The sequence below is a fragment of the Symphalangus syndactylus genome, chromosome 10 (genome assembly GCF_028878055.3).
Source record: "Symphalangus syndactylus isolate Jambi chromosome 10, NHGRI_mSymSyn1-v2.1_pri, whole genome shotgun sequence".
Lineage (NCBI taxonomy): Eukaryota > Metazoa > Chordata > Mammalia > Primates > Hylobatidae > Symphalangus > Symphalangus syndactylus.
Window position 1 is genome coordinate 109,693,669 of NC_072432.2, and position 26,962 is coordinate 109,720,630.

The 26,962-nt window shown below is 42.9% G+C and overlaps 1 protein-coding gene across 5 annotated transcripts in view; it reads right to left on the reverse strand.

Annotated features, from left to right (window-relative positions):
* RFTN1 (raftlin, lipid raft linker 1) overlaps positions 1-26,962 on the reverse strand; it is a 203,673-nt gene that overhangs the window by 89,227 nt on the left and 87,484 nt on the right. For all 5 annotated transcript variants that reach the window (XM_055295520.2, XM_055295519.2, XM_063610761.1 and 2 more), the window contains exon 4: positions 6,375-6,483. In XM_055295520.2, coding sequence (XP_055151495.2) covers positions 6,375-6,483 — 109 coding nt within the window. The remainder of the gene's footprint in view (positions 1-6,374; positions 6,484-26,962) is intronic.

The window sequence follows — 26,962 nt, forward strand, 5'->3', positions numbered from 1 at the left end:
CCTCTCTCTCCTTCAGTGACACGAAGGTTTAGTGAGTATTCCTCTTTCTCTTTCAATGTATCCATTAACTCGATGCTTATGTATTAAGTCTTGAAGACACAACAGTGAGCAGGGCACCCCACTGCCCCCTGCAAGGCCTGCGCCAGCCGCCAGCTCACTGTCTTCCACTCTGAAGACACATTCATTGCTGGGATGACACTCCATTTTCTGCCTTTACTTCCCCTCAACACCCACCCTCCCCAGGTTCATCTTTTTTAAATGTCACTCTTCTCTTGGTTTGTGGGTGGGTTCTGGTGCAGCAAGCACAGGAGAGCCTTTTTAACATAATTTTCATTTCACTCTGAATCGGCATGTTACCCTAATTAAAATTAGACTCTCTGCACTGCACTTGTAGAAATGAAGCTCTGAATACTCAACAATCAGCCAGAAAGTAAATGATGAGTCATTTATATAACAGGTGAAACTTCATCATCCCGGAGGTTTGGGATATTGTTTCATTAAAAGAAGCCATTGAGATTTTTCCATCTGTCAAGGTGCTTTCTTTAGGTTGAGGCATAAGTAGCATCATTCGGTTTTCTGAAGGACAGTGTACTTGGTTTAATCCAAGACAGTATACTCGTTGAGTGGGACCAGCCGCCCCTCGATGGTCTTCATTGCAAAGGCTCAGTGGGCTAGTGCAAGATGAACCTAGTTCTTAAGGAGATCAGGGAGGTCAGGAGCTCCCTCACAAAAGGGAGTCAACTTGGGGAACAGAGCCCAGAGCTGAGGGCCTGAAGGCAAAGGCCCCCATGTCTTGTCTGGACAAGGGCAGGGAGTGTGGCTTTCTCCCACAGGCAGGACGAGGCAATTTCCATCAGCACAACCTGGGCGGCAAAGGCCTGGAGCCCCTCCTTCACTGAGGGGATGCCTTCGAGGCACTCCAACATCTGACCCCATGTACCCAACATGCGTTACAGCCATTTGCCTCCTATGCTCAACCTCACATTCTGGCTCTGACAGCCTCCACCTCTGTCCAGAAAGGGACAAGCTATGCAGGAGAGGTAGCATGGCCAAGTGCTCATGAACATGGTCCCTGAGTCCAGCAGGCTGGGTTCATATCGAGTCCTGCCATGCACACTTATAACTTTGGGCAAACTGCATAGCTTCTCTGTGTCTCAGTTTCTTCATCTGTCAAATGAGGATAAGTCTTCACAAGCATGAGATGAGGGTTAAGGGTGGAGTAGACACGAGCACTTCAGCATAAGGTTTGCCTAACACATGAGGAGGATTCCCTCTGCAGGGTAAAACCTTATTTTAAATTTAAATAAAGCATAGATACACAAATATGGGCCAGCAGCATATGAGACAGACAGACACACACACACACACACACACACATATATATATATATATGTAGTTTGTTTTTCTCCTGGTTTCCTGTATTTCTGCCTTGGGGCTCTATGCCATGCCCTACATCTTTACAGTAAACCCTCCTGACTCACTGGAGCTCGCCGGACTAGGGCTCTGCTCCACGTAATCAAAGGAAGCCCACCCAGAACAGCCTTCCTTGTCTCTCTGTCCATCCCACACTCAAGCCAAACAGGACTTGGCTCTTCCTCAGCCTTATGCCTTCAACCCATGCTCCTGTCCATGCCAGCAATGGCACAGAGCTGCCCACCTTGCCTCTCAGCCTCCTCCAGCCTCAGTCCCTCACTTTGCAGAGCCCTCATTCCACACCTCTCCGAAGCTCTCTCCAGTCCACCTAGCCAAAGAAACTTCTGGCCACTCTGAAGCCCCTTGGCTGCCCACTCGTGCCTCTCCTATGGAGGGTCTAATCCAGGCTCCATCATTTAGCAGTTCCAGCCCCTGGACAAAGCCTCTGCCCCTTGACCTTAGTTTCCTGGTGTCTAGAAGGGAGACTCCACTGCCATTCTGGTCTCTCAAATGGAATTTTTGAGAGACCAGAAGCATATGCCAGAAAATGTGCGCAATGACTGAAAACTTCAAAGTGCTCTCCAAACTGTAGGCCTTTCCCATAGACGCTCTCATGAATGAACAGCAATTTGAAGATGAGCACAAGACTCTTCATTCTGTGTCACCCTGCCTGCTTTACAATCCTCTGGGAGCCCTGAAGAGTGGGAAATTCCAGAGGCCCCCACGGACCTGCCAGCCACACAGTCTCCAGGTGCACCTGATGGGCAGGTTGAGCCCGCCCTCGTCCCAAAGGAATTCTGGCAGCACCATCATTCTCTGACAGCTTCTCAATTCTTCATCCCTCGAGCATTCGGCTCTAGGACTTAGAAAACAAGTCTCTCCAAGTCTGCCCATAGCTCTGCATTTTAAATGTTCTGTGGTCCATAATAACTTACATAAAGGGCCAGTAGAATGGAGCACAGCAGGACACAACAGGAGAAAACAAAATGCAGTAACGTAGATTTCATTTGACCAGCTAGAGCACTCAGAGAAACTGGCAGACCACACCAAAAGGAATGGAGTCATTATCATCTTTACACAACTCCCTTCACACTCTCTGAAAAGTCATGATGGAGAGAGGCGCAAATTATGGCGTCTTCAGCTAATTTTACATGACATAGACACAAATGACTTTACTTTTCCTAATTGTGAGAAATAATGAAATCTTCTCTCCCTCCTATCCGTGTCCTCTATCCAAAGGTTCTGCTAATTTAAAACATTTGGTGGAAAAATAATACTGGGGCATTGTTCTTATGAAAAAAATCTAATCCTTTTAATTCTAATATGCAGAGAAGAATATGAACCTGTCCTGCATGATGGTACTATGACAAAACGAGTTAATTACCATCTCATCCTAAGATGAATCTACTTGTCATAGGAATAGGAGCCATTATTTCACACAAAATAATGACCCAGATAAAAAGTAATGACTGCAAGCTGAGGCAGCCAATGACACAGCTTCATCTTGACCTAACTGAACGGCAATTAACAAGTGTCACCACTACATATATATAAATAGGGCCAAAGCTATTCATTAAATATTTGCAATGAAAAAAACCACAAATGGTTTTTAGCATACTTCTTCCTGGGAAGCACCTGTGGTCTTCTACCTGGTGTGATGACAGAAAAATTTACACGTGTAAAATTCAGCCATCAGTTGGAATAGCCATGGGCGTTGGAGAGGTACATGGGATTGTCCTCTGCTCTTTGCACACAGAGGTGGTATTTTCTTTAGAAATTATGGCCAGCAACAGAAAAGAGGAGCAGGGAGAAGGGGGCCCAGTCCCATTATTTTGTCCCACTTCTTGTTGTCATGGCAACTGGACTAGAAACTAAAGCCACAGCCAGCAATGACAGCGAGAAATGCTGGGTCTTTCCAAGTCCAGCCCTGTCCACTAACAGACAATGCAGGGGCAAACGGTGGGGCCACCTCAACACACCTGGCTCCTCCAAGGCAGGAATGACCATAAGCCACATTTCTGTTTAGAGGAGCAGAGATGGAACTCTGGGATAGACATCTGGAGACACTGCAGGTCAGAAATCTCACTGCTGCCCTGGTGTGCAAGCTGTCCAGTCTGTCTTCTTATTTAAAAACCAAGTGTATGACAGGAGCAGCATGATACGATGGGCTTTAAAGCCTATTATTTTCAAAACGTTAAGAACAGAATTCTTATACTATAAGTCTTCACTTCATGTTGTCAATAGATTCTTGGAAACTGAGACTTTGAGCAAAATGACAAATGAAACCAATTTTCTTTTCAAGGTTAAAACTAAATGACACTGAATGAAATTGAGGACCTGCTGTATGCTGTTTCACTAAAAGTCAGTTTCCAAGAACCTACACAGTGTTAAGGACTTATACAACTACAGAATGAGCAGGTGTCATTTACTTAATAAATTATCTAATGAATCATCAGATACACATGTGTATACACAGGTCCATAATCAGTGGAAAAAAAAGAATGCTGGTATAAAAGTTAAGATAAAACTGGCTGATGTCCTTCAGGGCATAAAAACCCTAACTTTGAGGGCATTTTCCACTGGACAGATGTACATCCCCACTTGGGTACTACAGAAACAATACCCTAGTAGCCCGCAAATCGGGCTGTTTCCTGAAGAACGGAGACAGGACCACTGAAATGGGTCATGCAATGACCTAATTTGGTTAAGACAAAGTCACCAACTCATATCAACTCATATGTTTTCTTTCTTTTAAGAGACTGGGTCTCACTCTGTCACCCAGGCTGGAGTGCAGTGGTGCAATCATAGCTCACTGTGGTCTCAAACTCCTGGGCTCAAGCAATTCTCCCGCCTCAGCCTCTAGAGTAGCTAGGACTACAGTCAAGCACCACCATGCTCGGCTTTTTAAAAAGACTTTTTTTTTTTTTTGGCAGAGATGGGGGTCTCACTATGTTGCCCAGTCTAATCTCAAACTCCTGAGCTCAAGCAATCCTTTTGCCTCAGCCTCCCAAAGTGTTGGGATTACCGGCTGAGCCACGGTGCCCAGCCTGAAATCACATGTTTTTAAAGAGCATATTTGAAAGTGCGCAGAGCTTTATGCCTTCCTTTTACCCACTTACCCCTCAAATATTCCAAGCATCTGAGTCTTAATTACAAAACCATTTCTAAAATGATTTTTTCCCGGTATTCAGATCATAGGGTAAATTCCACGTCTAGGATGTCCCTATACAAGTTGATTATTTACAGCAACCCAAACAAAGATAGCTCTATTTCTATAGAAAGCTACATGAGTTATTAAAACACTTGTGTTCTCAGGCTTATGCGTATGTGAACAAAAGCTACTTCCCCCCTCCCCCATTTCTTAAATAATAATCTGAATTCTACCAGAGTAGAAAGAGCCTCCCTCATCCTAGCAAAATTACCAGAAATTCTGACCTCAGAGATCATCTGGCTCCTGGTCTATGGGCCATAGACCCATACATGAGCGGCTACTCCCAGAGTCCCTGGAGCCTGAACACTCAATACACGTTGAAGGGAGGGTGGCAGCAAGGAAACAAATCTCTTTTAAAGGGACAACCTAATCATTTCACTGTTCTACAAAATTCCTCTCAACAGCTTCCCGCTGCCTTTACAGCCCTGTCCCAGCTGTCTCTGGCCCCTTCTCCCGACCCTCACTCTCCCTCTGACGTTCTTTTGATTCCCCTTGTTCCCTCCTGCCTCAGGCCCTCATGTACACTCTTCCCTGTTTGGAGGGCTTCCTAACCTTTCCGAGCACAGCCGCATCCCCAAAGACACCCCGTCATCCTTCCCATCTCAGTTCCAGGTACCTTCCCGATCCCCTTACTCCTCAGCCCCGGCCAATTCCCGCTGGCAACACTCACTAGTTTGGCTGTTTTATTCTCTGTATCCCGGCATCTAGTACTATTCCTGACCCAAAGCTGACAGCTGACAATATTTATTAACAAATTCCCTAATTGGCTGATTGGACCTCAAATCACAATCACCTGTAAGGGGTGGGAATTGTCGATTACTAGGGAACACTGGGTAAGAGAGAACAAGATAAGCATCAAGCAGTGAACTCAGCCCCAGTTTGGGGCTAGGACATTCCTTCTGTAATAAGTGTCGTATTAAAACTCAAGTAGACTCTACAGTTAGGCACAAAACCTCATATGGTTCACTAGTTCGGCTGTTTTATTCTCTGTATCCCGGCATCTAGTACTATTCCTGGCCCAAAGCTGACAGCTGACAATATTTATTAACAAATTCCCTAATTGGCTGATTGGACCTCAAATCACAATCACCTGTAAGGGGTGGGAATTGTCGATTACTAGGGAACACTGGGTAAGAGAGAACAAGATAAGCATCAAGCAGTGAACTCAGCCCCAGTTTGGGGCTAGGACATTCCTTCTGTAGTAAATGTCATATTAAAACTCAAGTAGACCCTACAGTTAGGCGCAAAACCTCATATGGCATGAAGAAAGGTTCAAAACCAGCCATATTTCTGGGCAGATATGAATTCCCTGCAACTAGGCAGTTTTCCCTGGTATGTTCGAATGTGGGTGGCCCAGGACTCCGGCATGCTCCCACACTAGGAAGGGAAGGGGGCTTGCAGCAATGAAGACCCACAGATAAAGGAAGGTGGGATCTGGGAAGTCACATTACCCCATGAGGGTTTGAAAGGAGTCCCGGTGCAGGCCTGCAGGTCTGTCAGCTGTTAACCCCACTCCAGCTCGAAAAGACGGGACCCGGGCTCCTGCATGCCTGGGGAGGAGGGGTTAGCTACCTTGTTCCAGAGTCGGCTCTGGAGGGGGCTGCTTCCCTGTGGGGCTGCCAAAGGTTTAGGTCACAGCTCTTGCATGGCCTCTTGAGTGTGGCTGGTCTGCCCTAAGCCAGCTACCTGCCTGTTCACTCAGGCGAACCCTCGTAAACCTCTTCAATGGTGCCCTGCCTGCAGCGCTCACCTTCTTAACGAACTCTGGGATGAGTTTCTGGTCTGTCAGGTGGTCTAAGGAGGAACAGCAATCTAATTCCAAGATGTAGCCTTCATTGTGAAGATCAGTTTTCTGAGATCTGAAGAGAAAGAAAAGCACACACACAAACAGATTAATATCTTGCATAATTTGGAGACAGTCTCACTCTTGTCACCCAGGCTGGAATGCAATGACGTGATCTCGGCTCACTGCAACCCCCACCTCCCGGGTTCAAGCAATTCTCCTGCCTCAGCCTCCCGAATAGCTGGGATTACAGGCACCCGCTACCACGCCCAGCTAATTTTTTTTTTTTTTTGAGACGGAGTCTCGCTCTGTCGCCCAGGTTGGAGTGCAGTGGCGCGATCTCGGCTCGCTGCAAGCTCCGCCTTCTGGGTTCACGCCATTCTCCTGCCTCAGCCTCCCAAGTAGCTGGGACTACAGGCGCCCGCCACTGCGCCCAGCTAATTTTTTTGTATTTTTAGTAGAGATGGGGTTTCACCATATTGGACAGGCTGGTCTGGAACTCCTGACCTCAGGTGATCCGCCCGCCTTGGCCTCCCAAAGTGCTGGGATTACAGACGTTAGCCACTGTGCCCAGATGCAGAATATTTTTTTTTTTTTAAAAAAGAATCACTGGGTCTTTAATGAAGCCCCAAATTCTTTCCTGAAAGTAATGCCAAAAAGGCACAGATGAAAAATAGTTTATGGAAACTACTCAAGAAATGTATACAGATCCACATCATAGTAAGACCTCCAAGATGTAGCATCACGTAAAACACATCATTATAGAATGATGGGTTTGGTATAATACAGCTTATATGTTATACGCACACACACACACACAAACTCTCACTCCAGTAATGTCTGTGTCCCATTGGTTTATATCTGCCAGGGCACCGAAAAAGAACAAGCAAGACATACACCAAACCAATAACAGCAGGTACCCCTGGGGAATGGGGAAGGCTTATGTGGAACTGGGGATGGGTGGTGATGGTATGGGTGTGGGGGTGGTGATCAAAAGTGACTTTAGCCATAATCCCTAATTTTTTTCATTTTTAAATGAAAAGGATATATTCCTATATCACTTAGAAAATTAAAAATTAATTTTTAAAAGACTTTAAAAGGGTTCAACCCCTTTAGAGGGCAATATGGCAAAATCTATCGAAATTAAAGATGCATTAAAGAAAGACTACCAAGCAACTAAAAGAAATTCTGGGAAAACAGCGTGGGTGTAAAGGGCTGTCTGAGGGGAAGGCCTGCAGTCTTGCTGTCAAAGGAGAGGCTTCCCAGCACACCCTGCCATCTCTGCACACAGGGGCTGCTTTCCAAAACACCACCACACAGACCTCCCTGTGATACAGTACAGTTCAAAACTGCACCCATTCAGGAGAGCCAGCAGCAAGTGGTCACCAGGAGGAAATTCCACCACTTCACAGCCATTCACAGGCAGGGCTCCTATATGACACTGGAGTGAAAGTCATGTGGGTGTCAGAAATTGAAGGGGATTCCTTGGCCCAGCCAGGCATAAGGCAACAAGAGTGGTACTGCAGCTAAGGGCTGGCGGAACGTGCTGTCTCTCCTAGGTGGCTGGTGGTATTGGGGAGTGGGAATTAGAGACCAAGGTTCCCAGCTCCTTGTCCAGGGCTCATGTACACAGCTAATCGGCACTGGTGGAGGAGGGAGCAGAGCCCTCCTGGCCCACTTATGAGGCTGCTCTACCGAAGAGGGGCCCCTGCAGCCCCTGTGAGAGCAGGACTGTCTAGAAAATCCGTAAAGCAGGCACTTCCACACTGAACTCCCGAGGTACCTGCATCTCACCAGTTTCTGTGTATTTGCTGCAACATTTTAAATAAATTTCTAAGACTCTTATACAGCATTAAAAGCAATTTATGCTACCATTAACCATCTGTGTATGATTCACCTTAAATTTAAAAGTGAAAAAAATGAAAGAGGATTTGGTTTTCCCCAGGTGTGCAACTGTGATTTGGTAAGCAAACTTCAATAGCTTATTTTAATTTTTCCTTCCAACATACCCTTCCAAGGGTAGGGTACTGTGGCACATACATTCAAAATGTAAAACAATAAACTGATTTCAATCTGGAACAAACTAATCCCAAAAGAATAAACCAATTCTGAACCCTAACCTTTTTGCCTTAATACTTGGTCAGAGACTAGACTCATGTTCTCATTTCCTCCCCAAACAAAAGACATATTAAGAGGAACTAAGGCAGATGATTCCAGACTTTTGAAAAAGAAGACTTGGTCAAGACACACGGTCATACGTATCATGTGAGGTCTCAAACAACAAAAATCAGGATGAGGGTGAGGGGGTTCTAAAATCTAAAATCCAGCTGTTCTATTACATGGAAACAGGCTATATGAGGTTATTTAGAAATATCCATTGAGATTTCAAACGAATAGACTAAAAAACTGTAATCATTTTAAATAAGTCAATACTGTATCCATTAAGTACAACATTCATAGGATCAACAAAAGGAAGACAAGTTGGTCTGTAAGCAACTCACAGCCCAGATCGATTCTAGGGAATAATCTTTAGCATAGAATCTAATACGTACCATCTTCAGTTCTGGAACAAGAAGTTCTATAACAAGAAAGGAAGCTCTGGTTCATTTCATCAAATAATTAACTCAGTTACATCTGAACTGAAAGGCGCACAAAAGATCAAGAAAAATAGGCATTACAAAGTTTTTAGATGAACCATAGAAAATTACATCTCAGCCTATGGTTTCTTGGAAAAGCAAATCTAATGCATATTGGGGGAATAGGTAAGCAAGTAATAGGTGTTCCCTTACCTTTGGGAATTAGCTCCTCAATTTGAAATGAAAGGATTATTACACTGAAGAATGGCTGAAAGAGAGAGGAAGGGGGAAAAATCCCTAAACCCCTTGAGGACAGATGCTGGCTGCCAAGCCTTGAAGTCAGCACTCGGTGATGGTGCAGCTATGGCCTCATAGAGGAAGAGCTGAAGGCAGAAGGCACAGTCACACAGAAACTCTCTCCTTGCCACTAATCCCATGAAAAACAGCATTAAATCCACTAGCAAAGCCCTATAGAGCTGCCAGAGGGAGTTTCTGGGCTTCTCAGCACTGGAGGTGGGGAGTGAGGTGGTGAGGTGGGTTGCTGTGGCAGACACACTCTAAGATGACCCCCACAACAATCCCCACCTCCTGGTGTTCACACTTTTGTGCAATCCAGCCCTTTCAGTGGGTGCAGGGCCTGTGACTTGCACCTACTCAATAAAACATGGTAAAGGTGATAGATGTCACTCCTGTGATGGTATTATGTTATATGACTCCCTCTGAGCTAGAGAATCCCTTACTGGCTTTGAAGAAGAAAGCTGTCAGGAAGAAGGAGAGAGCCACATGGCAAGAAACCGTGGGTAGCCCCTGGCCAACAGCTGCAAGAAAACAGAGATCCCAGTCCTACAACTACAAGGAGATGAATTCTGCCAACAAACTGAGGGAGCCTGGAAGTGGGGCTTTCTTCAGTTGAGCCTCTGATGAGACTGCAGCCTGAGCCAACACTGACATTACAGCCTGATAAAATCCTGAAGCAAAGAACCCTGATAAACTACAGAAACCATATGATAATAAATACGTACCATTTTGAACCATGAAATGTGTTATAATTTATTACAGAGCATAGAAAACTAACACCAAAAAAAAAAAAAAAAAGGAAAAAAGAAAACTAACACAGTTCCTGAGGAGGAAGACACGGCAGTTTCATGCTTAGAACAGGCCACCCACTGGTGACCAGGCCTAGGCCCAAACCCACAAAATCCAGCCAGACATCTGAAAGCAGCCTCCATCAGGCGAGGAGTGTTCTGTGTCCCTGAGGGCAAGGACTACCCTGGGAGACAGAAGTGGACATGTCCTAGAAGTGACCTCCAGGGCTGTGGCCTGGTTGTCCAAGATACCACAGGACAAAGGAATAAATATTCTGCTATCAGTCTAGTTTCTATGGAAGAAGCATTAACCTGAAACTCCCAGCTGAGCAGGCATTGCCACCTTCCTATGGGATAGTGGAAATACCATGTATGCTCCCCAAAGGGCCATGTCATTGTATCATCCTGGAAAAGAATATGGGAAACCACCAAACTTCCCCTGGACAGAAGTCCAGATGGCTTCCACTTTTGGAAAGGACAGAGAGATCTGGTTTTAAACACTAAGAAAAAGAAAACACAGAATGCATTTCTGGAGACGCACACAGGGTTAACTAACAGCAAGAGCCCCCCCAACCTACTTTATCTGGAAATTAACACTAAGCACTCTCCAATTAAATAAAGACACTCTGAGGAGAGCATGACTAATAATAAAATATGCTTCCCCATCACTCGCCATCCCCAACTTGGTAAATTCCAATAGAGTTATTAGTTAGAGGCTACCGGTGTTAGAGCTAACTAGGGGTAGGTAATACACCAGCTGTGAGCCTTTGGGCAATTTACTTAAACTTTCTGTGCTTCAGTTTCTTTCACTAATGAATGGGATATTACATGGAGCTATCTCTTAACATTGCTGTAAGGATTAAATAGGACAAAAAGAAGCAAAGCCCTTAGCACAGAGGTACAACATCCAGGCTCAACAAATCCTACCTGCTACTGATCTGTTATTATCATCTATAATTGTGTTCTTACTTTTCCTTCCTAGCACTTTTCACAGTTCATAATTACTCATTCATTCATTAAATATGGACCACACTACTACTGTGTCAGGTACTATACTTTAGCATTCATCAATAGATAGAAGCGACAAAACCTCTGCCTTCACGGAGCTAACAATCTAATAGGAGGAGAAAGACAATAAGCAATAAACATGCATGAGCACCTAACAGTATGCCCAATGGTGGGAAGTCTTGAAAAAAAAAAAAAGAAAAGAAAGAAAGAAAAGGGCTGGGCACAGTGGCTCACGCCAGTAATACTAGCACTTCGGGAAGCTGAGGTGGGAGGATCACCTGAGGTCAGGGGTTCGAGACCAGCCTGGCCAACATGGCAAACCCTCGTCTCTACTAAAAACACAAAAATTAGCCAGGCATGGTGGTGCACACCTATAATCCCAGCTATTTGGGAGGCTGAGACAGAACTGTTTAAACCTGGAAGGCGGAGATTGCAGTGAGCCAAGATCACGCCACTGCACTGCAGCCTGAGCGACAGAGTGAGACTTCGTCTCAAAAACAAAAAAAAAGGAAAGAAAAGGAAAAAAGAAACAGAGCAGCAGGGTAAGGTGAATGGCAGGGGCAGCAGGGAGACAGCTGTAGTTTTAACGAGGGTGGTCAGGATAGCTGCACTGAGGAGGTGAAATTTGGAATAAAGACTTCCAGGAGGTAAGAGACTGGGCTCATCCAGGGCACGAGCTCTCCAGGCAGAGGGAACAACAGCTCATGCAAAGGCCCTAAGCTGAGGTCATGCAAAGAAGCCCTGTGGCTGGGGCTCAGTGCAGAGGGGTGCAGGGAGGAAGACACAGTTGGAGAGCCTCAGGGGAGATGGATAGTATAGACATTGAGGCCACAGTGAAGACAATGGCTTTTACTCAGAATGACAGAGGAAGTCCGTGGAGGGTGTGGAACAGAGAAGTGACATGATCTGGTGAATTTTAAAAGGATCCCTCTGGCTGTAAGGGGCAGCCAGAGGCCCATCTAAGTGGTCCAGGCAGAGGATGATGGTGGCTCAGAGTGGGTTGGCAACAATGTCCTGGCAGCAGTGAGAAGTGCTGGGTTCCAGTTACGTTTTCAAGGTAAAACCTTCAAGATTTTCATACGAACAGGTTGTAGGGTGTGGAAGGAGGAAAGAAGATGAAGACGACTCCAAAGATCTTTGCCTTAGCAACTGGGAGAATGGATGACTTTGCCAGAACTATGATGGGGAAGGGTTGGGTGGCACAGGCTTAGGGGGGAAGAAAGATAATTCAAGTTTCAGATATGTTGAATATGACATATCCAGAAGACATCCAAGTTGAGATGTCTGGTAGACAGTTGAGTATGTGTGTGTGTGTATATATATATATATATACATATATATAGATGTGTATATATATATATATATAGATGTGTATATATATGTGTGTATATATATACTTGAATATATATACTCAAGTCTGGACTGCAGGAGAATGGTCTGGACTGCAGGAGAGGCAGCTGGAGATATAAACTCAGGAGTCATCCGTCTCCCAGGTATTACTTAAAGCATGAGGCAAGATGAGATCTCCATTAATGTAGCAAGAGAAGGGTTAAGAATTTAATTTTGGGACCCTCCACCATGAACAGGGTGGGGAGAAAAGAGGAAAAAACAGCCAAGGAGCTAAAGAAAGAATAACCAGGGAAGAAGGAAGAAAACCAAGAGAACAAGTTTGTTTTCCTGGAAGTTAAATCAAGGAAGCAAGTCAAGGAGAAGGGTATGAGACATCCTGTCCATTTCCTCAATTAACACATTTATAATCTTCTCTCCAAGTTACTTACCCTCTTGAAATCCCAAGAGGGAAACTGAATTTAATCCACCCTATGCAAATAGGTGTGAAGAAATCTGTTAATCTGTTTATATGATTATCTGGCAGATAATCATATAAATTGGGCAGATTGTCAAATTTAAATGATTTGGGTTCAGAATAGCTTGGCTCCTTGAAAACAAAAATCATCATCTTGCTGCTGAGTTATTTCTCAGAAACAGCCTGGGGAAAAATTAACTAAAAAGAGCTCTGACCCATCTTACATCTTGGGACCCCCACTCACACAGAGCACTGGAGATTTGAGAGTCTGTACTTCACCATTCCAAAGGAATTTTCTGAAAGATGTGAGAATAAAAGGATACTATTGGCAGAGATGTGATTTCCTGAAAATCAAGAATGAATAGGACAAAATGAACTCAAATCCTTAGAGTGTAGCAACACAGTTTTAATAATGCACATAAACAGAATGGTTCTGATTGCTGGAGGCAATGGAGAAGCAACTAAGACATCTGAGCCCCGTTAAGTTTTAAAAAGCCATCACAACATGACAACTAAATGCAGTGTAGTACCCTGGATTGGATCCTGGAACTGAAAAAGGACATTAATAGAAAAATGGTAAAATCCAAGTAAAATCTACGGTTTAATTAATAGTGAAGTACCAATGTCAATTTCTTAGTTTGACAAACATAATATGGTAATGTAAGATATTAATGGTGGTGGGAAACTTGGGGAAGTGCATATGAGAATTCTCTGTAATACCTTTGCAACTTTTCTGTTAAATCTCAAGTTATTCCTAGGCAGGGTATGTTGTATCTGCCACTCTCCTAGAGATTTTCCTTGGGACATAACTGAACAAGTCCATGGAAAAGGGAAAAATAGAAAGAATGACTTATAAAGATGAGTAATGTAGACTCTTGTATTCTATGAGGAAAATAAACCTTCAAGGAAAAAGACCAGGGATAATGAAATAAAAGAATGGGGTCTACGCTTCCTCTGGTCAGATAAACTCAAAACTACTTCCAACTTCTTGCTTTCCTTACTTTAAAAAATTTTTTATTACGATAAAATACACATCACATAACATTTACCATTTTAATCATTTTTAAGTGTACAATTCAGTGGCATTAGGTACATTCACAATGTTGTGCAACCACCATCACTATCCATTTCCAGAACTTGTTTTTCTTTTTCATTTTTTTTTTTTTGAGACAGGGTCTCACTCTGTTGCCCAGGCTGAAGTGCAGTGGCATGATCAAGGGCTCACTGCAGACTTAACTTCCTGGGCTCAAGCAATCCTCCCACCTCAGCCCCCCAAGTAGCTGGGACTACAGGCACATGCTACCATGTCTGGCTAATTTTTTTTTTGAATTTTAGTAAAGATGAGTTCTCCCTATGTTGCCCAGGCCATCAAGTGATCCTCCCGCCTCAGCCTCCTAAAGTGCTGGGAATACAGGCATCAGCCACCGCACCCGGCCTCCAGAACTTCTCTGTCATTCCAAAGAGTCCTCATTTCTTTAACACCTTATATCTAGAACTTGGGCCAAAACTGCATGTGAACAAGTAAAAAAACCACACACACGTTAATTAATGCCTGTCAAATAAACATATGAAAGTAGATTTGGACACTGAGCACTTGGACACAAGCCTTTCCTAACTGCAAGGAAGGAGAGAGCAAAGAGTCCACATGCCCACATGCCGGAGAAATTCAAATGTCAACACAACTGGCCACAGATGTCAGGGTTGTTTCAGAACATGATAAAAGACCACCTATTCTGTGTCAGGTTGACCTCATTACTCATACACAAACATCAACTGTAAAACTGTGTGCAAACTCAGAGACGTACCTGGAGATCTTCACTCACCACCACCCTAACGTCTGCCAAGGGTGGTGTAGTCATTCTCCAGGCAGGGGAAGGGTCAGAGGGCCAAACTAGGGCTGCAAACTCAAAGGCCCATGGGCAATGAGTGAAAGATTCTTTCTGAAACCAAAGCACATAATCTAGACATTTTGTTCTCATATAAAAGCCCGCGGCTTTGGCCTTCCAGGCTCAAGCAATCCTCCCACCTCACCCTCCTAACTAGCTGGGACTAGAGGCGTGAACCACCACACCCGGCTAATATTTATATTTTTTATAGAGACAGGGTTTTGCCATGTTGCCCAGGCTGGTCTCAAATTCCTGGGCTCAAGTGATCCTCCAGCTCGGCATCCCCAAATTCTGGGATTACAGGTGTGAGCAACCGTGCCCAGCCTTGTCTGACCCATTTTAGCAGCCCCTCACTCTGCTCTCACAGTGGTGGGACCTAACCCTTTCCTAAGACATTAAAATAGCATTTTTGTAACAAGTACTGCTAACACTTATGAGTGCTTTAAATACTGGTAATTATCACAGGCAAAACAGTTAACCCTCAAATCATTGACAAAGTGCCAAGTAGTAAGTTGAATATGCATTTTGGTCTCATGGGAAGATCTAAAATAAGGCCACTAAAAAACAATTGCCTGTCAAAAAACTATTATAAACTATACTTCTAAAAAATAAGCATGTGACTAAAAACTATGATACACATTACTTTTAAATAATAAAAATGTAATAAATCCCATATCAGCTCATAAATCCCTTAGATCTCTTCAAAGACCATGAGTTTAAACGATGTCTTCTTTTTCCCAGGACATCAGGCAGTTATGAAAAGGAGAGAGAATGTGCAGTTCAGCAGTAGGGTTATTTTTGCCTCATTTAGAAATAATCAAAAGAAATGGTGACAAACACAAACATTACTAGGCACTTCTCCAGCCAGGAAAAAAAATACTAAATGTCAGTTGACAGAAACAAATTCTCTATCTCCGGGAAACAGGAAGGAATTTTAAGATTTTGCTTCCCAAAGCAACACCAAGCTCAAATAGAATAATCAGAACAGCTTATTTTTTTTAAAGAAGTATTAGGGAGAGAAATGAGCTAGAGATCTGAAAGAGATTTGTCAATGAAAGAAAAAGAAGGCTATTCCTAGTTTCATTAACCTATGTATAACTAATGACAAAAATCTCCACTTATTCATTCATCTACCCATCACCTGCTTGACTGCTGACCACATATGAGGGATTGAAGGCACTGCCCTCAAGTCTAGGTCCTGCCCTCAAGTCTAGATAGACCGTATATAAACAGAAGTGCTATGAGAATTCAATTATTTCCAGTGTCAAGGATCAGGGGAAAATTTAAGGAGCAAGGCACATGTGAGCTGAGTCTTTGAGTCTGTATGGAAGTTAGTCATGGCACAATGGATAAAAGGACATTCTAGGCCCGAGAACAGAAATTAGTGAAGACCTAGATTGAGAAAAGCATGAGTTATATGACGGAAATAATAAATAGGTCAGTTAGGCAAAAGGTGTGTGAAGGTGTGGGTTGCCTGTAACTCAGCAGAGGCTGTAATGATGAGCCTAGGGAACGTGTGGGTGAATCCACTATTAGAACGAGTCTGTGACTGTGGTCTCTGCAGTGACCGGGGCAGAATAGTGGGAAACAAAGTTACTGAGAAAGGACGGTACTTGCCTTAACTGTGAAGTAAAGAAGAGTCACGGGTGGCCTTAGAGAGAAAGATACTATGACAGATTCTGGGAAGATTAAGCAGGCGGCAGTGTGTATGATGTAGGAAGGGGGGAAGAATATTTTAGGACAGCAGCAATGATAACTGTACTGAGATTTTTGTCGAAGGGAGTGGGTGGATGGAAGAGCAGTATTTCTTGTCCCTGCAGTTGGTGGTGGTTGTGGGCAGGGGAATAACCTGCACCTTCCCAAAGATGCTCCCAGTACAATAGGGAAAAAGTTTCCCATAATTTTATGAACCTCTTTGCAAAATGAACCAAATCTACACAAATACAATGAGGCTGCTGGAGTTAAAAGTTTCCCCTATAGCAAAACTGAAGAAATACTTGAGGAAAAAATAGTCAAGTAAACAAATCCTAGCAAATCTTTAAATAAAGCACCTCAGCAGTATATGGTCCCCCAGGGGAGTTGTGAAGTAGGAAGCACAACGAAGGAGAAGAATTTACCCACAGATGAGTCACTGTCCTTTCTTCCGATGTTCCCTTCCCCTTCCAGCAGAAGACATTCAGCACTTCTGTTGAAAAAAGTTTGGTATCTCTGGGAACATTCTGGACATGACGGGGGAGATGTGCAAATGATACTCCCACTACACACTCTCTCAGGGAGCTGTGCACGCCTACTGGGGAGGCGTTACCAGGGACATCTAACGATCCGACCCTGCTATTTATTCTAGAGAAATCATCCTGTCTCGCTGCTTACTGTCAGGGCTGGCTCCCTGGGAGACAAACTATCAGCCACTGTGCACTACAAGGAGTGCACTGTTAACCGTAAACACCAAGAGGAAAACAGACAAACTTTGCCCCGGTGCTCCCTGTCTAATGGAGTTGTGAACGAATTTCAATCCCCAGTGAGCTGGGCTACAGAAGAGAGGAGAGCAGCCACACGGAATGGGAGCTGGGGGAGGGTCCTGCTTTCTCTGGAATGCTGCAAGGCTCTCCTTTACATTGACAGATGTAGAAAGAACTAATATTAGTAGTGATGCATAATTAATAATATTTTATCACAAATAGAACACTGAATAAAGGCAGTCTGCCTGACATTTACTGGTTCAGAAAAGTCACATATCTGCAAACAAAAATAGCAATAATAGCTACATAGGAATGGTGTTCATAAGACTCTCTCGTGGGACCTGTCCAGTTAGGTTACAAGAAGCCTCTTCTCTACGTGCACTGAACGCACATGTTCCACATTAAACGTTGCTGATTGTTTTCTTCTTTTCCAAATCATCCCACCTATACCCACTAACTGAGTCAGGTGATAGAAATGTTCTATATCTGCACAGTCCAGTAAAATAGCCACCACGGTTTTGCTACGGCATGTTTTGCCACTGAGCACCTGAAATTCAGCTAGTGCAACTGAAGAATTGAATTTTTATTCTTACTTAATTTTAACAATTTAAATGGCTATACATGGCTAATGGCTGTGTTACAGGAAAACACAGCTTAATTCTGTTCTCAAACTTTAATGTGTATACAGATCATCTGGAACCTTGTTAAAGTACAGACTCTGATTTGACAGGTCTGGGTAGGCCTGAGAGTCTGTGTCTCTAAGAGCTCCCAGGTGATGCTGATGCTGCTGGTGCATGGACCACACTTTGAGTAGCAAGATTCTGACTGCTTCAGGAACCACCAGTTCCAGTGTGTCTCAAATGCTGAGTGGATCAATTGTCTCCAAATTTTTCTGATCACACAGCCTGCCAGAAAAAAATTCCTGAGTACCACTGTACTAACATCTTACATATGTTATAAAACAAAACATACAAAACAGAAAATCGTAAACATCAGAAATGATGAAATAAGCAATATTTTATAATGATGATCACAGTAAGTTCACACTATTAATAGCTAATACCTCAAGGCAAAATATACACTTGAAACGAGATTCATTGTTAACATAATGGAACTATAACACACTTTTCAAAAAGTCTTCTTGATAATTCCAAATTTCTTTAAATCGGATCTGAATAGGTAGGCATTGGTGTTGGTGGTTTTTTTTTTGAGACGGTGTCTCACTCTGTCACCCAGGCTGGGGTGCAGTGGCACGATCTTGGCTCACTGCAATCTCCACCTCCCGGGTTCAAGCGATTCTCCTGCCTCAGCCTCCCGAGTAGCTGGGACTACAGGTGCCTGCCACCACGCCCAGCTAATTTTTGTATTTTTAGTATAGACGGTGTTTCACCACGTTGGCCAGGATGGTCTCGATCCCTTGACTTGGTGATCCGCCCGCGCCGGCCTCCCACAGTGCTGGGATTACAGGTGTGAGACACCACGCCCGGCCCAACATTGGTGTTTTAATCTCACACGGTGTCCCACAAAGCTCTTATGGGGAGAGATGGGTCAGTGTAGCCATTTCCACACGAGAGAGGGAGAAGGATTTTACATTTACATTACTGGTATTCTCTTCAATCTGCAATGACTTCATAGAAATTTTTAAAGCCATGTGTATATTTCATGAGAGTTAATTTAGCTAAAATTACAAAAAGTGATCCACTAATTCACCTCACTGAGATCTCAGTTGAAAGTGCTTCCCTGAACCCAGCCCTTCTGCAGGCCCCTCCTGCTCTGTACAGCACAGGTGACCTCTGACATACACACCAAGCCAGGACACCACCTTCAACCTGAATGCTAAATATTATGACACATCATCTCTCTCTTGATTTTTTCAATAAAATATATAAAAATAGACACCTCAATTCGCCTTCAACATTAAATATGTCTACCCCACTTTGGTAACCACTGTTTAGATAGCACATAGAATTTCCAGAATTATTATGAAGCACTCAAATAAAATTTACCTCCAACAATAATATTGAACATTATGTTCTTGAAAACACAGGTGGAAATTCTTCTTAAATTAGTATGTTAATGTAACTACAATTTCAACAGAGTTTACCAGGAACTGAAGAAACTATTTCAGGCTTTATATGGAAAAATCAATGTACAAAAGTTATCAAGATCCTAAAAAAGAATAGTTCCCTGGCCAGGTGCCGTGACTCACGTCTGTAATCCCAGCACTGTGGGAGGCCAAGGCGGGTGGATCATGAAGTCAGGAGATGGAGACCATCCTGGCCAACATGGTGAAACCCCGTCTCTACTAAAAATACAAAAAAATTAGCTGAGCATGGTGGCACGTGCCTGTAATCCCAGCTACTCAGGAGGCTGAGACAGGAGAATCACTTGAACCTGGGAGGCGGAGGTTGTAGTGAGCCGAGATTGCGCCACTGCACTCCAGCCTGGCGACAGAGCGAGACTCTGTGTAAAAAAAAAAAAGAATAGTGCCCTACTGGATGTTAATATACATTACAAATTTATTGTCATCAAAATAACATGGTTCTGGCACAAAAATCAATAAGTAGATCAAAGAAACAATAAAGAATCAGGAATAGATTGGGATGTACATATAGAAATCCTAACTATAATAAAGGTGGCATTTATTCAATGGCAAAGTTAGGTTAACTTAATAAGTGCTCTTGGCAAAGGTAGCTACCTAGAAGAAAATAAAAGTTAAGACTCCCGGCTGGGCGCGGTGGCTCATGCCTGTAATCCTGGCACTTTGGGAGGCCAAGGTGGGTGGATCACGAGGTCAGGAGATCGAGACCATCCCGGCTAACGCAGTGAAACCCCGTCTCTACGAAAAATACAAAAAAATTAGCCGGGCATGGTGGTGGGCGCCTGTAGTCCCAGCTCCTTGGAAGGCTGAGGCAGGAGAATGGCGAGAACCCAGGAGGCAGAGCTTGCAGTGAGCCAAAATCGTGCGACTGCACTCCAGCCTGGGCGACAGAGCGAGACTCTGTCTCAAAAAAAAAAAAAAAAAAAAAAGTTAGACTCCCTGTCTTACTCCCTAACTAACCCACTGGTTCTCAAATGGGAGCAGTTTTGTCCATCAGCAGACATTAGGCAATGTCTAGAATCTGTCACAACTGCAGGGATGGGGGGTTTGCTAGTAAAATCTTGTGGGTAGACACCAGAGAGTCTGCTAAATATCCTACAATGTATAGGACAGTCCCATACACAATTGTCTGATCCAAAATGTCAATAGTACCAAGGCTGAGAAATTCTACCCTTACCTACCTTAACCCTCATAGCTAAACAATTAAAGAGGAATGCTATTAGAATACAGGTGCCAATGTGAAAACCGGTTTCTCCACTCACGAAATGTGTGGACACTGGCTTGGACAAGTACCACTCTGATTCTCATTTCCTTCATCTTGGCTTTCGGGAATAAAGATAATGTATATCATGAAGCAATGAACAAGGACTCCAGCCAGCCACAGCAGTAAATAAATGGTAGCTATTATCAAAAATGAGAAATCATATGAAGAAGTACCTGCAAACACCTAAATGTTCTTTACAAGAAAAGGGGGCATTATGTTCCTAAGAGATCCAGGTTGCTTGATGGAGCAATTTTGGAGACTTAAACTATACCAATATATTACAAATTTGCCATGAACAGGAATCGTGTCCATCTCATTCTCTCTAACAAAGACTGCTACCTTAGAGGACCCAGCAGACACGTAATAAATACATTTTTTATTTTGTTTTTAGGGAGCAGAGAGAAAACAACATGCTGATAATCCTAGAACCATTATTTGCATATAATCATTTGGTGCAGAAACTGAAAAGACCCAGCCAGCCTGCTGAATGGAGCCATTTGGGGACCTCTGAGTGGTTTGCAGTGGTAGCCCTATATTCTGAAACCAGCTGGGGAATTAGCAAAGCCTCTGGTCCCACAGTGTAGCCATGGGGACTGGGGATGCTACAAAGCCCAGAAAATTCTCAGAATTCTCTGAGGATGTTTCTATAAGCTCTGGGGCCTCTGAGTTGAAAGATGATGTATTTCTGTGCCATGAGTCTCAAGATGGAACTGGAGTTCTATACTCACCACACACTCCCATTACCCACTCCAAACTTTGGACTGAGAAGTCATTAATAACTTCTTCAGCCTCATTTTCCTAGACATAAAATGAGAAGTGGGGAATGAGGGAAGGTCATGGTATCTTTCAGTTACAAAACGGTGTATTTCTAAAACCTCTGCTGAAAGCACAGTAATGTTTTCGACAAATATTAACAACAGAAACAACCATCGTGAGGACATAGTGAGAATTAATTATAATACCGAAAACATACAGGAACGAAGCAAAGTGCTCTCAGACTCTCAGAAACAGGTGTTATGTGAATACAAACTGCTAATTTGGTTTTTAAAGTCTTCGTAGCCATTTTAAGTTCCAACTCATGGTCGATGAATAGGAAGTGAATGAAATGATGTACTCATATTTATAGCATATTTATCATATTTTCATATACTTATAGCATTTTTATAGCATTTACGTCTTTGTAAATGGTTCCATCTTTCAATCATTTAAAATATAAAATTTGGACAGATTTTAGAGACAATCATTATATAAAACTCTCAAGAATATTTAAATCACTAATAATGTACTTGTATACATCTGAACATTATATCTCACCTACTTCTGCATTCGTATCTAAAAGTGTAAAACTCAATTACTAGTTTCATCCAGGACCCATCACTGGTAATGCCCATTATATCTTTTTCAGCTTGAAAAACACACACAAAAAATCTATGTTACTTCTGATTGACAAAGAGAAAAAAATGTCAATTTTCAATTCAACAGAGTTGAATAGGTAGACTATTCAATACAAGACTCCCACAAAGATTTAAAGTAAGACAATCTGAGTCCTATATTTAATATGAGACAGACATATAAATAGAAAACTCCAATGCTTTAGTAAAATTATTTGCAACTAAATTACCTACACTTATGCATACGATTCTCAAAATCATGTCTAAGTGTCCCTGTAGTCTACCTTGCAATGCTACCAAATAAATCTTCCTAGAGATCAATTTTTACTTAAAGATTGTATGTACATGTGGGAAGAGGGGGCCTCTATTTTATTTAAAAACAAATACAGACATTTTGTGGTACTGAAGTATTCACCCAAGTTTTAAGATTAACAGGAAATTTCAAAGAAATTTAGTGCTTGTGCATTTGTTTGGGCACCTGCTCACTGCTCTCTGTCATTTCAAAATAGTTCTGGGGAGAGGTTGGAAATCACTAGTGTGCTAATTCTCTCCCTCAGAAAAAACAAAAAAATAAAAATAAAAAATAAAATATGAGGAAAGACACAGGCCAATCAAGGGGAGCTATAGAACAGGAGTGGGGAAAATGAGCTCTCACATCAACCATGCACGTCTCTCTCTTGTTCTCTCCACCGGGATAAAGGCCAGTGCTTTGGAGGAAGAGAACAAGAATAACTCGGCAAGCCATTTAGGAGTGTGGATTGGAAAAAATTCTTTCCCCCAAGAGAAGGTGGCTTTACGCTGGCATATTAGATCGGAAAGTGCAAACACAATCATTAACAGTGACTCCTGAAACTTCAACACACCAGAAAAGGGTGTCACTCCAGAGTGAGATGGGAAAATAGGAGGAATAAATTAAGGTACTCTTGGTGATGCTGGACAGCTCCTCAGGGGGTACGGTGGCAGCCCGGAGAGCTAATCAAATCCTCCACACCCCTCAGGAAGCTAGAGAAAACTGATGAGGAAAGATACCACACCAGAAACGAGGGGCAGCTGCCAGCAACGGGTGTTCGCCCTTCCTAAATCGGAATCCAAAATAATGACCCACATGCTAAAGAAACACCTTCTCATTCCCCACTCTGCCTTAAGCAAGAGCTCTGAATTCACCTTCCTCAATGTCTGCTCTCTGGGAATAAACCGCGGCTGCAGTTTCCCATCACAGTAGCACGCATCAGTCAGTGCTAAACCCACCGTTACTTTCTTCCCCACGTGTGATTCCAACAATCAGCGCACTCCAGGGCTGATCCTCGGCCTCACGTGTGAGCATTTTCTAGGGCACACCCCAGTAGGCGCTACCACCCCCTGTGTATTTCGCTTAATTATGAAACCTCTTTCTAGAAGCCCTATAATTCTCCCAAGAGTCAAGGTAATTGGTAAAAATTAGACATGGAGAGACACAAGACCACTTAAAGAGGACACTTTCGACTATAATTTTTTAAAGGATTTTCTTTTTAGTTTCAATATAATTTTGTACTTTCCCAATTTTGCCCTTTTCAAATGCCAAAGAAAATGTTCATATTATCTTGTAGGCTATAAAAAAAGGCAACATAATGCATTTGTACTTCACTTATGGTCTGCAAAGATTTCCTTTCTTTGAAGGCCATCCTTTGAATGTCTTTTAAAAGAAAAAGAAGAGTGAAAAATAATGGACATCTATTCTTGTGGCAAATCACTGTTATTCTGGCAATGAAAGGATCGTGTGTGTGTGTGTGTGTGTCCCATTACTTGAGGTCTGTGCTATGTGACTGCATTATTAAGATATACTTTTGGTACTGATAAATCTGTAAACCAAAGACAGATCTATCTCATAATGAATTTATGGTCCTTTAGTAAAAGATTGTAGCAAAATTCCAGGGCATGGTTTTATTCCACTCAATTCATGCAAAATCTATCGAGCAACATCTATTCAAGGCCTGGCACTCTGAGCAAGCAATGGGAATCCAAAGATGGAAGAGGATTCAGCAAAGGGAGTGGAGGTGGGCAGACATCTAAAACACAATAACAGGAGAGACTGAGATTCCAGCAATTGCTGTGTGTCAAAGGCAGGATAAGCAGCTCAAAGCGTGTGTGATTACCTCTACTGATGTAAGCACTACACAGAAATCTTAGAGGCTGCCAGATGGCAGCCAGTGGCATGTGTTAGGGACAAACAATGCTACTTTGGAAAAGTGAGGCTAAAAGAGAAGTTTTCACATAAAAATCCAGATTTCTGGCTTTTCTTGAAAAAAGTACAAGACCTGGCAACACCTGATAACCATAGGACAGAGCTAAGGCATTGACTCACTACTTCCCAAGAGTCCCCATTCAATGAGCTAGGCCACTGTAGGGATCTGAGCTTGCAAGCCCTGTCTTAGAATAAAGACAGAGCCTTCAGAATTTTAGATTCTGGGTCTCAAGAGGAGAAACAAAGGGTAAGGGATGAGCATTCTCTGAGATTTACTTTCCTGGAAATAAAACAGCAAAAGCCAAAAAAAATCGTTTCTCTTGCATCACTTGACCCTGGGTGGTCAAGGCTGACTCATTCAGTCATCTGTGTTGCTCATAAGTACTTGGGAGTACAGCTTGCTGATATGGCCTAAGAGGAAACATTTCGCAGACTCCAAGCATATGGTCAATTTGGGATGAAGCAGCTCACTGTAACTCTCAGCAACCCACTGCATCTCTTGTAAGAATCACTGGAGCAATCTGTTCTAGAACAAGGACTGCAGTAGCCTTGGCTAAGTCAGCAGCTAGAGAAGTGGGCCCTGGCCTGAGGGGGCTCATCACAGTGCCACACACAGCCTCCCCCAGGCTTCTCATGCCTGCCCTCCCACTGTTTCCCTTTGGACACCACGTTCCACTTGTTCCACAATGTCAATAGTGGAAAGGCCCTTCCCACTTTTTCTCTCCCTGTTCCGGTCTACCCATCATGCCCAACCTAGAGCAAATGACAGCCACAGAGCCTCCTTTTCTAAAGCACTCTCATTAACAAATTCCAGGTTAGAGATGCAAACCAAGACCTGTAGACTTATCTGGGCAATTATATAATTTGCACATATATTTTGCAGCTCCCCAGTAGATAGATATGTTTCTTGAGATCTAGGAGCTCCTTAGAGTCATCTTTGCATAGTGAAATTACATACACATATTTACCTTAGAAAAATCCAACTAAAAGGGATAAATGTTTACCACTTAAAACAGTGCCAGTTATTCTATTCAATAGGCAGATGTGCCCCAGAATGAACTTGAGAAGGGAGATGTGGAGATCCTGTTCTCTCAATGCCAATTCCCACAAATGCCTCCCTAGGTGCAAAAATTTCACCATCGTAGGTGTGATTCCAATAAATACTCACTATAAACCCAAACCAACTTACCTCCCCTTGGGGTTCACTGTTGGAAAAGCAATCTGATCTAGTCCTGAAGGAAGACATGCATTGGTCAGGTAGAGAGATGCCACATTATTACATTTTATAGGCACTTCAAAAGATTTTCAATGGTAACTTTGATTGTACACATTTTCCACCTTCCACAAGAATTTTAGAATTGCAGCCTCTGCATTAACTACAGCTCCTCTGTGTGCCCCCACCCCAATCCTAGGCCAAAAGGTGCCTGATAAATGTCCACAGAGCTCCCTAGTATGCTGGTCCCTGTACCATGTAAGGCATTACTCTACGGAAGCTGTAGCCAAATGACTTCAACTCATTCATGATGAAAAACACACCAATGACACCCTAGCTCCATGTGTGTACAATGACAATTCAACAGCTGAAAAATGGCCAGCACCATGCATTTTGGTACTGTAGTTACATCTATAACCATAAAACAACCTAGAATTAAACCCACACTCATGAAACATCAGAAGTGACGTTTTAATAACTGACTTCTCTTAGCCAACAAGTTTCAAGATCTTTAGCAACTCATCCTAAGGAAAACTGCTTGAAAAAAATGAAGGATCACTTAACTATACTTAGAATTCGGAGTGAGTGCAACTATACTGTCTATTAAAAATCACTAAGTGTTCCAAAGAAAGAGTTGAGAAAATGAAGTACAAACTCTCTTTCTACTTATTCACTAAGTATTTCATATTCAGCTATTCATTCTTGAGTCAAAGTAACTGACTTGACTAAATTCAATACAGTTAGAATTAAGAACAGTTTACAGTTAGATGTGTGGCTAGGCCTGCCATGGTAAAATGAAATGGCAGTTATTAGCATTTTTCAGAAGAAAAGATCAGGTAATTTTTCATGGATGTAAGTGAAATCTGTCAAAATGGCAGTGAGCTCAGAGGAATGTTACTGCACTTGAGAACTACTTTTGGGATGACTCATTAATAATTTAGTTAGACTGTCAACGATGCTCTCCAATTACTCAAACACTACTAGAAAACATTTCATTAGGAGATTTAAATAAACTCTTCCTGCCTCATGCTCATTACTCCTCACGTTTGCCCAGAAGAAATCAGGCCCAAGTTAAAAGCTGCCCCTCCAGAAACATTTCCTTGCTTTCCCTTCCAGTGAGAGGTGGCATCTCCTTCTCCCAAACTCCCATGGCATGAGACACATATCTCATTTACTTAATTAGACTGCAAGTGCCTGGAAGGCAGGCTCCACGTTCAACTGAGCCTGGCACTTGCACCCTCTAACTTCCCACCACATAGAGCTCCTAGCACAATACCCTGAAAAGAGTACATGCTCAGCAAGTGTTAGTGAATGAGTGAGGGGATAAATGCAGGCTTGAGGGGTTCCGTCTGGTGGTTCTGGCATATCCCAAAGCCCAGTTATTTGTTAAAAATTTTATGTGAACCCTTCAAACACATTAGGTTGATATCGAAGTTTCACAGAGTCATCTCATGGTGATTCTTGGTAATGAAGTTCATTTGGGCCAACAATAATCTAGAATGTGTATCTACATCTCTTTCAATGTGCTCCATTTGAAAAATACTAAC